General features: G+C 40.6%; 1 protein-coding gene across 1 annotated transcript in view; it reads right to left on the bottom strand.

Annotated features, from left to right (window-relative positions):
• Positions 1-11,266, bottom strand: part of LOC101853799 (protein amalgam) — a 14,640-nt gene extending 3,374 nt beyond the window's left edge. The window contains exons 1-6 of the mRNA XM_005101301.3: positions 11,123-11,266; positions 6,403-6,539; positions 5,596-5,815; positions 4,324-4,484; positions 2,664-2,775; positions 1,651-1,801 (exon numbers count right to left, since the gene is read on the bottom strand). Of these exons, the coding sequence (XP_005101358.1) occupies positions 1,651-1,801; positions 2,664-2,775; positions 4,324-4,484; positions 5,596-5,815; positions 6,403-6,539; positions 11,123-11,165 (824 nt within the window). The 5' untranslated portion in view covers positions 11,166-11,266. The remainder of the gene's footprint in view (positions 1-1,650; positions 1,802-2,663; positions 2,776-4,323; positions 4,485-5,595; positions 5,816-6,402; positions 6,540-11,122) is intronic.
• Between the last annotated feature and the right edge of the window lie 20 nt (positions 11,267-11,286).

An 11,286-nucleotide genomic window follows, 5' to 3' on the forward strand; every position in this document is an offset into this window, starting at 1 on the left:
CCCCCCCCGGACAAAATTTTAGATCAATTCGGATGCTGGTTTCCACTTCCACCTTATCTGTCATGGCCAATCTGTAAAAAGACCGAGATACTCAAGAAAAATTTCACATGAGAATCCAACTCAGGTCATCTACATGCTATGGTGATGCACCAAATCGCTACACCACAGGCATCGGTCATCTTAAAAGTATTAGAGAACCATCCATCAGAAGGGTTATACGACTATTAGTGATGGGACGATACCACAATTTAGGTATCAATGTCGATACCTAGTACTTTTTCCAGGTATCGATACCGATACCTCGATACCTAATGCTATTAGTAGGCCTAATATACGCTGGGGGTAATAAGTAAAGACAAGAATACAACTATATTTTTCCAAGCATTTAGGCAATCGTGTCTCGACAAGTTGTGGCTATTTAGCAGACACTCAAACAGAAATTATTTGTAAAAGAGAGAGAGAGAGAAATAAATACACAAATATGAGAATAAAAACAAAAACTAAGTGAAGTATGGGAGGAAAGTCAACTTTGCAGAAAATGTTAGTATTTGGAAAATAAAAACTCAAGAGTTCTAAAAAGGCAATTCAATTTTCCAGATTTTTAGCAACTTTAAATTAAACCAATGAGGATAAATCAGGGTTGTCAGTGAGAATTTTGCAAAATCATGAGATAGATTTCATGAAAAACTTCTCTCTTTTTGTTAAAAAGTCTCTAGATTCATTTAAAACGCTTCCCCCCTACGAAAACTTATCAGTTTTGATAAACAAACAATTCTCAAGGCCCAAGTCACTTGCTTTGGCAGCCCTGGAATAAATAACACATAGGTATCGATGTTTAGAGAGAGCAGGTATCGGTACCGATACCGATAGGTATCTAAGTATCGAGTATCTACTATCGATACCTGCCCATCACTAACGACTATACATTGTAGCAACTTAATGGTTTGACACTTCTGCACACTAACAACGTTACAACAACAACTTAACGAGACACTTCAACCCGCTCTGGTCACAAACACCAGTTATCAGAAAGATTTCCCCAGACTGTCGCATTAATTCAGTTCCTGACAATTTGCTTTGTACATAGTTGTACACCGCTGGGAGGTGTGTGTGTGTGCGTCCATGCGCGTGTTGTGGTGACTTAGTGGCCTGATATCTGTGTGTACTAATAGAATAATAACAATAACTTAGTGGGACTGCTTTACCCTCGTGAGTCATGAGGGTATATAAAGTGTGTGTGAGAGTGAGTACATATAAATAATAATAATAATAAATTGCATTTATATTGCGCAGTGCCACAAAGAAGTGTTCAATGTGCTGTACAATAATACAAAGAACATATGCAGCGCACAGCTCCTATAGTAATCCTCTTTCTTTCTCTCTCTCACTCTATCTCTGTCTCTCTCTCTCTCCAGTACATCCTCGAGTAAAGACAATCCCATAAAACTTACCATACACCCTCGTACACATTGATGACATCACACAGTCAGAAATCGTTACAGAACAGAACAGCATGAATAAACGATACTGAGAGAACATAAAAACATTTGTATTGGGAATGTCTGAAATTACAGATTGAAGCTGTTATAAGTCCACAAACTGACAAGCTGTGAGTTTCCACAAAACAATCACTTTAGCTTTTCAACTCACCTCCCCTGGTTTAAAATTGGCATTCCTTCATGGGTCCACCTTATGTTCCCTCCCGAGGGCTGTGGGTATCCCTTGACATTACACACCAGCTCCTTAACGTATCCCACCTTCTGTCGCACAATCGGGGTACCTGCATACACTTCCGGACGGACTGTGGACAAAGGCAGAGGCGAATTCAGTTTTCAGCTCAGCGCTTCATCAAAACTACAATTAAAATTGTCAAACGCGACCAACTCCTGTGAACGGAGAAAAGTGGTTGTCTTGCTTGGACAGTGTCGTTATGATGTAAGAAAAATGAAAAGAGAGAAATGGGAAGTGGTCATTTATACAGGTAATTGTCTTGGACAGGTTTCCATTACAGCAGGTTAGACTGTACTACATGAAAGAAATTAGAATTCATTTTCCTATTTCCTTTTGCTCAACTTTTAGTATACGGAAAACTCCTCCTCCTTTATACGCAGCCTATTTTCTCATCTAAGTTTTCAGCTACAATTTCCCTACAATTCCGCTCCTATTTAACTCTTTAAGCCCTGAGTTTTTTCTACCATTTCCCTGAGTTGTTTTTTTTTTACAGTCATCTAAACCTAGAGCACTATGTCTCATTATAACCTCAAAAGCTTGCCTTCAACTTCTAAATAGCGGCAACAAAGCTTTGTCATTACTAAAAGACTTGGTTCGGGAATAGTTCCAAAAAACAAGCAAAAGCTAGCACTAAATAATAAAAAGAAACAGTTGTCACTAGTACTGGACGCTCCCAGTGTCCGATATAGAACACGGTTATTACCGCCGGATACTCCCAGCGTTCGATGGGGTATTAAACTATTTGCATAACATAAACATCAAACTGAGAACAAATGAACGATCCAAGCAGTTAACAGTTTACAGGGTTCTTCCACAGGTTTAAAGAATAATTAAAATTGGAGATCTCCAGTTTTATCGGAGTACCTAGAAAGTCTGCTTAAAACACAGACGTGGCAAAAAATAGATATTTCCAACGGAACTGCTTGACTTACAGTTTACGGTGAGCCTGACTTTTCTCTCCACAGAGCCGGCCGAGTTTGAGGCCGTGCACTTGTAGACGCCAGCGTGGTCAGAAGTCACCTGCTCAATCCTGAAAACATTGCCCTGAGATGGAAGGAAAGACCAGGCAATAGAATGATTAGAAATTGCATCCATAGAAGTGCACAACATCAGTTACATTGTCAATATTCACACACATTTGTGTCACGACGCAGTGGAATGAGGTACTCGTCAAGTTTTGGGCATATGGAGTTACTGGTAGCATTGAAAAGCTTTGGCATAAATGCCTTGCTTTTGATGAGAAAGATATCCATTTTTCTCTTAAATAGAAGTTGAGATATTTGCAATTGAAGGAGGTGGGGGAAGCTGGTGAGACAATGGACGCCAAAGTTGGGTTACTTCTATAGTTTGAGAGTCCTTGAAAGCTGGAAATGAACTTAATTTGTGCCATTAGACCCATTAGTCAAAGTTTTTCAGAAAAATTCATATAGAAGTGTGTTTTTCGATGGACATAAATGGTGTTGAGCCAAAAAACAAAAACTCGATTTACATGGTAAAACTGCCCATTTCTTCAATTTCATTATTTTGAGGAGCGCCTGATTTCACCACAATGCCTCACATTTGCAGGGGAAAAAAATGTATCCGTCAGTCTAGATACAGGGTAATTCAAAAGTAATTACACCTCTTCTTCTTCAAGTGTCAGGTCTGGAGCAGACATTGATGGTCACGGTATCACACTCCTTCCTATTGCCTATCATCCTGATCAGCCTCGCTCTTCTCATTGTGTTACTTGTTCAAAGTTGTTAAGCCCCCCCCCCCCTGCATGTTGTTCTCTGTCTTCCTCTCATTTGTATCAGTTTGGTGGTTCTGATTTTAAGGATCTTTCACAACCAGAAGATATAGAGTTATGAACAATGAAAACATGTCCCTTACTCATTGCATTTATTATCCAAACATATGAATAATGCACAAATGTAATATACGAAAATAACAAGTACAGTTTTAATCTTTCAGATACTTTAACTTGCTTCCCATGGATATTCATACACTCCTTTAATTAATAATTTAAATGAATTATGTATAATAAAACGATGTGGTGCTTGCTGTGTACCTAATTTTGTACTCCCTTGTACATATAAAGGTAATTACATTAGTAGTAAAAATGCTTAAAGTTTGATGAGCTACACCATAAAAGGTGCAAGTTTCACCACTGACATAAGTTACATTAAAACTATACAAATACAGTTAGGCCCGGTCTAACAGCCACATTTTAAAGACAATCACCTTGGCATGATAGTCACTCCATATCTGTCTAGGACAACCACTCTTCTCCTCGACACTGGGTTACCGCCTTTCATAATTGTGACAGTAACATTATTTATGACCATACAATCAGTCTTCTATACAAACATATACAGTCAAACCTGCTGTAACGGCCACCGTAAAAGACAATCATCTGGACAAACAGTCAACACCCATTTCAGTCTTGCATATTTTTTACATTATAAAGACACCTTGTAAGATGTTCACCTGTCTAAGACAACCACTTTTCTACTCGACAATAGGTGGCTGCTTCCACAATTTCGACCACAATCGTACAATCGTATTCTTTTATACAAGCAAATAGATCCCCCCAAAAAGAGGACTACTCACCCTGAACTCTGTTCCTCCGTTGGGCAAGAGCTCCCCAGCCAGACGAGTCCACGTGATGAGCGGCTCTGGGCGGCCTGTGGCGTAGCACTCGAACAGGGCGGGGTCGGTCGACTTCTTGGTCATGTCGCTGCTGGTGATCAGGTCGGAGATCTTTGGCGTCTCTGTGAACAGGTGAGTCAGGGGTTAGGTTCAGGTAGGTGGCAGTACAGTCGAAATTGTTCAAGTTTTAGTTGGAGTTTTACAGAATTTGCAACACATTAACTCTTTTTCTCCGAGGGGGGGCAAACCAACGACGCCGGGGCCCTTTTTTGGTACTAAATCTAAAAATTACAAAAACGTCACTAAATGAGTAATCAAACGAAACTAGCAAACCAATTATGATAGTACCGTATTTAATGAATGAACTTCCTGTAAAAGAAGTCGGTTTCCGAAAATTAATTTGTCATCGAAGTCGTCGTAAACGAAATGTGCCCCAGCCGCTATCAGCAGCTCACCAGTTCCAACCGCCAGCCGCTGTGAGCGGCTTGTCGGAGATAAAGAGTTAAAGTCATATAAAAGCCAAAGATTAGAGGTGTTACAAGAGAGTAACAAAAAGAGGGAGTGGAGTTATGGATGACAGATGTTTGATCGGACAGAAGGAGCAAACCATACCAGGGCACCCACCAACCACCCACAAAATTGTTCAAGATGGTCACCTATTGTACGATTGTCGAGGAAGAAAGTGGAACCGAACCGTTGTCTTTGTCAGGCTGATGTGTTGGAAAGTGTCATTATTAATTAGAAAGCAACACAAGGAGGGAAGAGGGCTGAGGTAGTTTGTACAGGTGACTGTATTGAACAGGTGGCTATAAGAGCTGGATCGACTGTAGTTTGACTTTGTTTGAATAAAGAGGAATACATCTACACGATAACAGTAATTTAATCCAGGAAATACATAAAATGAGGCAGGGGATTCTATTCTATTAATTTTTTCTGTTTACCGCCATTTCCCTGATGGCCGAAGTGACAGCGCGTCTGCGCCTGAAGTCAAACCATTATTTTTTAGCTTGGGTTCGATCCCGGTCCTGGACGTTTTTGTTGTTGTTGTCCTCTTCTCGACTGACCAACAAATTTCCTGATTAAACAAGCTCAGTTTAAACGGACTCCACTATAATTATATACCCATACAGAATTTCACTAACAACAAACACTGACACCAGCAACTCAGAACAGAAACAAAACAGACAGACCACACTACTAGAGGGTCCAACTGTCCCCTGAAGCGACACTCACGGACAATCCTCAGTTCTCTGGAATCGTGGTTGTAGTTCTGTGAGACCACCTGGACCTTGCAGGTGTAAATTCCTTCATCTGTCACCTGAGCATTCTGGATCCGCAAACGCCAGGCAGTGGAGGACGGGTTGTCGATGGACCACCGGAACGGGTCGTAAGATCTTGTCGCTGTGGCAATCTGAACCACTGTTGAGTTTTTCGGTAAAACGGTCCATTGTACCTGAAACAAATAAAAAAAAAAAAAGGATCATGATTGATTGCACAATGCTGAGACCGATCTATGACAATCGGTAGCACCAATACAAATCTTCACCATCCATCAGTTTATTGTTCAAGGGGTGAATTAATGGATTAAACCCCCCCCCCCCCCCAAACAAAACATTAATCACTACTTAGCATGACAAGACCCATTTTTAACCATTTCATTTCCAATTCATAACCAATTACCCCAACCAATTATATTTGCTTTTATTCTGTGCTGTTCACCATAACTATTTTCTGAAAGCCGAGTTACCTTTTATCCTCTAAATCAGTTATTCTTCAAATACTGGTGTCTATCACCCATGCTCTCTATCAGCTGAATCCAATTTATTCTTTAAGAATCACCTTTAATCTATGATATTCTGAATTCCCCTTTTTACAGTCACCCTTTTCCCCATATGCTGAATCCCCTATATTCTCAAATGAAAAGTCAACATTAATTATTTTTCTTCTCTAAATGTTGAATCACTTTTATGCAATAAATACTGCACTTCACCTCTCTTCTCTAAATACTAGTACCACTTAGTATGACACAATGTAACTCACCTCAGATTGGAGCGGTTTATTCTCCACAAAGCAGGTCAGTTGTACGTCCTTGTCCTTCTGCTGGACAATGACGCCCTCCACCGGGTGCAGCGGTGGGTCAGTCCCTGTGATCCGAACCTTGGGGTCATCACCAAGCACTGTAATTGTACAATTCTTCAGTTTAACACCCCCATCAACCTGCCCAATGCTCGAGGCACTAATTTGCTAAAAAAGAAATCTGACCCAACCCTGGGCAGAGAGACCCAAAATGCACCCCCCCCGAACTTTACCATGATTTGATGTTTCGCAGTAAGGTTTGATATCTCTCGCTCACCGCGCATCAAACAGATCTAGAGTCTAGATCTATAGATCCAAATAAGGGGGGGGGGGGGGGGGGGGGGATGTGTGTGTGGGAACTGTAGCGTTGTCACTGTCAAACATGTTTAAGGGATTTAACCCAATAAGTCAGAGTCCAGTTGTCCTCGCCCATTATTCTTAGTGATCATCAGTAACTGTCGCGAGTTGCCTTCGTCCTTTCGTAGTGATTACCCTTGTCAGTGTTGTGAGCAGTATACAAAGCACGAGACCATATGGTCAGTGTCTCTTCCGAGTAGAACATGTGAACAGAGTATGTTCCAGTTGTAGATGTGCTTGTCATAGCATTTTATAGGAACGACCGAAAAAGTGCCCAAAAATTGACGCAGGCCTGATATGTCACCATCTCGTGACACATATAAAGTGTGGGTTTTGGCTACTCTGACAATTACTTCTGGTTCGAAACGATTACTTTTTACAGCACATGCCGATATGATTAACCATGCGTGACGAGCGAGAGAAAACATTGAACCTTATTGCAAAACACATTGTGGTTAAATAGGTTATTCTCATAACACTATTTTTAGCTGAGGCCAGGTGGATCTTATAATGACGTTTACAACTATTTCTTCGAACATTCGGGAAAATAAACCTGGCCTCTATTTCTCCAAACGGTTTCCGTTCTCAAGATTTTTTTGGTTATTTGCAAGAGTTCGGCATCATCTTTCATTCTTCTAGGACTGGGAAGAAGCATTTTTTTGCATCAAATTCAATTTCTAGAGCTCAGATATTTTTAGGTGTCTGAATATTCAGATACTTTAATATAATATTGTGGTTGGGGCAACGTTCCAGGACTATGCTTCACGTGAAAGCCTGTGGCTATGCATATGACCCTCTACTTGTGTGAAAATAGATAATAAAAGTGAAACTTACAAACTGTGCTATTCTATTGTTCAGCAGGAGAAACGAAAGAGAGCTTCAAAACAAAGACGGCAGCGTCATCTGACCCAAGGCGCGGACTTCCGCTGACACTTTTTTGAATGAGTGAACTCTCTTGTTATGTACGATCTTTAGCCAAGAGACGCTCTATGAGGTCAAGATAACTTGCAAAGTCACAGGTCACTATTTATAACTTTGACCTGTAATTTACTACGTCACTTTCCATGTAGGTCTAAGCCTAAGGAATACACAAATTTTCCATTGAAAAAAAGGTCATCGTTTATGCCCTTTATCTGCGCGCTTCCCAATTGAAGTAGGTCAGCCCTATCCTGCGCGCTTCCAGGGTTTAAGTTTGCGAAGTGACTATTTCTCCGAACGGCTTCCGGTCTCGTGATTTTTTGCCTATTTATTGGGAGAGTTCGGCGCCAACTTTCATTCTACCTCTGGTCACTGGTCTGGGAAGGAACACCGCATGGCAAGTCCGCCTACATACAACCTTCAGTAACACCCACCACACACCCACCACCATCATGCACATGTACACACACAAACTTATACACACACTAACTAAACATGATCAGTGGGCAACTTTTGAAAGTATGACGAGCTGAGTTGTGGATGGAGAGACAGTGTGAGTGACAGAGCGGGTGAAAGGTAGAATTTACGAGTGTATCCACAGGCGACAGCAACTACAAGACGACGACACCGACCCCCCCCCCCCAATGGTTTGCAGGGTGCAAGGGAATGAGTGAGATTTTCTTTGCGTGTGCCTGGAGGGAGGGAGTGGGGTGTGAAAGTCATGAGGACGGGGATGAGCCGCGGGAGAGAACACGGGAATTGAACGAATGAGTGAAACTGAAAGAGAGGAATGACTCATGAGCCCTGGAGTGAATGGATCCTGTGTTTCTATTTTGGTATACTTTGAACTGTTACTGAATAAAGGCTGAAATAAAATCCGAAAAACAAACACACTCCTCACTCTCCACTTACACACTTACTACCACACACAGACACACTCACACACACACACAGGAGCAAATTTTTGGGTCTATATCTATTTTAGTTTTCAAGAGCTAGTCTAGAGATTTTTAGATGAATGTAAAAACGTGAAAAAAGAAAGGTTTCACAACAGAATGAAATCAAAATTAGTCGAACAGCCCATAAACAACCACAAAAATAAACAAATAAGGGTGTGTGTCAACCTGTCCGAAGAAAATTGCCTGTTTTAACCCTAAAAGTGCGTACATTTTTTTAAAAAAGTACAGGATATTACATGTAAATTATGGAATCACACACATTAAGGGGCCTGCCAGTGTCAGTACATGTTATCGGTTTTGGTGGAACGTAGACCTACGCTCTAACATAAAACATTTAAATCTATATATATACATATATTATATATTTAGAATCTAATGAAGGTAGGAACATCAAATTAAATGACGTTACACTATGCAACATCCCCCCCCCCCTCCTTTCCCCAACAAAAAAATGGTAGAGAAACAACACATCAGAACAGTAACAAGAAAAAAAATTACACACTAACAAAATAAAACACCACAAAGAGTCAAAGAGGGAAAATAAAAGTAACTGTAACGTATTCAACAAATCAACGTGGTGACGAAAAGTGAGAAAGAGACTAAGTGAAGCTAAGTGAACTTTCTTTCAAAAGTAAACAGGTTTCGGTTTCTTTCTTTTCTTTCTTTTTTTTTTTTAAATTTGACTTTTATTCCCCGACCAAAAAATGCTAAAAAATCGAGCCACGATTGATTGGTCGCGGCCGCGACAAACGAAAAAACTAGTTCTATGTGTTGTTTTCAATAACCCTCCGTAGATCTAGACAGCACACGAGTGAACACAACACATTAAGTTTAAGACAGAGCAGCACCCTTCATAGGCGACACGTCATATCTGTAGCGAAAAACCGTTTGGAACTGTAGCATTTCTTTATAAATATTTACTGCGGACTGTTTTGGACCGATTGAACCATATTGTATACGCACAATCTTTGGTAGGCCTATACTCTATATAATATCCGAAATTTGCGGGAAAGGATGTGATTTCAGAGTGTTCGGAGAAATAGTGCCCAGCTTTATTTTCCCGAACGTTCGGAGAAATAGTGTCGGCCTTAAGTTTGTCCACTTGTAGTGTCCAGTTTGATAGTTTATGTGCCGCCTACAAAGCCTAGCTTATTAAGATATTAGGAAGAGGCTAGCCGTACTTAATGACGGCTAGACTGGCAGTCTAGCCGTACTTAAGTACGGCTAGACTCGCAGTCTAGCCGTACTTATTCTTAATATGATGGCTAGACTGACCATTTAACAAAAAAATAGGCATTGTATGAATTGTAAATATACATTTTTAGTGTGCAGTACCTAAACCTAAAGTATTTGTATTTGAGACGAAACCAGGCGCCTTAATGACAGTGCATGTATTTGTATTTTAAACCTCCTGTTTTCTATTAATGTTAATAGGGCCTAAGGTAAGTACGGCTAGACTGGCAGTCTAGCCGTACTTAAGTACGGGTAGACAGCCAGGCTAGCCGTACTTAAGGATGGCTAGACTGTCAGGCTAGCCGTACTTAATAGTGATGGCTGAATTGTAAATGAAATTTTTAGTTTGCAATGCCTAAAGTATTTGTATTTCAGACAAAACAAAAAGGTGCCTTACTGACTTGCATGCATTTGAACCTGAATAATTGCTCTAGATCTAGATCTAATGAGACCTGTGTACTAAACAGGCTTGAGTCGAAAGGGCCAAACCTAGATCTAAGAAGTACGGCTAGACTGCCAGTCTAGCCGTACTTAAGTACGGCTAGCCACTTCGAAGATATTATGTGAAGTGGAGGGCCTTACACATAGCCTCGATGCTATATGCGTACAGGAGCCGTACGCATAGCCACTTTGCATGAAAATGTCTTCAAAAGGCACCGCGAGAAAACAAGACTGCTCGAATTTGGAAGTAACCTATTTTGCATTTAGTAACCCCTAAAGCAAAGTCTGCAAAAAGACTAAAAAGAAAATCCCTCCTCGTCCCCCCCCCCCCCTCGTTCACACCGTACACATATACACATACCCACATATACTACATAACTTACACATAACGCATGCACACTCACTCACAAATGACACACGCGGGCCAATTCTTGTAAATAATCAAAAAATCTCGAGAACGGAAATTAGAAAAATTAGAGCTGGCCATCTTGTAAATAATGTTTTTTTCATCTTTCTCCTGTCAGTTCGGTTCAGGTACCTAGACATCTAAATCTAGAATCTAGTAGAACGTTGACATAGCGAGTAATTAAAGCCTGTCTAGTCCATATTCCAGAAAATTTCTATTTCATTTTGATGAAACACTAAACACGGAAGCGTAGGCAACAACTACACACTACAACTTCCTACTTTACTTTTGTCGCGCCTTAGTCTTCACTTTTATTTTCACAGCATAGAAATAACGTACAGAATAGGAGCAAGGTGATGTGTAAACATACCTGGTACAGCAATGGCTAAAATAATAAACGCGTAAGAAACCATGGTATCCGTTTAAAAAAACTAAAATCCACCATCAACTTCAGGGACTCATGACACTACTGAAGGTTCGTTGTATTTTGAGTGTGACCTAAATGTCAACTTCCTGTCATTCCTGTGGCCCATG

Source organism: Aplysia californica, unplaced genomic scaffold (genome assembly GCF_000002075.1).
Source record: "Aplysia californica isolate F4 #8 unplaced genomic scaffold, AplCal3.0 scaffold00278, whole genome shotgun sequence".
In the NCBI taxonomy this organism is placed as follows: domain Eukaryota; kingdom Metazoa; phylum Mollusca; class Gastropoda; order Aplysiida; family Aplysiidae; genus Aplysia; species Aplysia californica.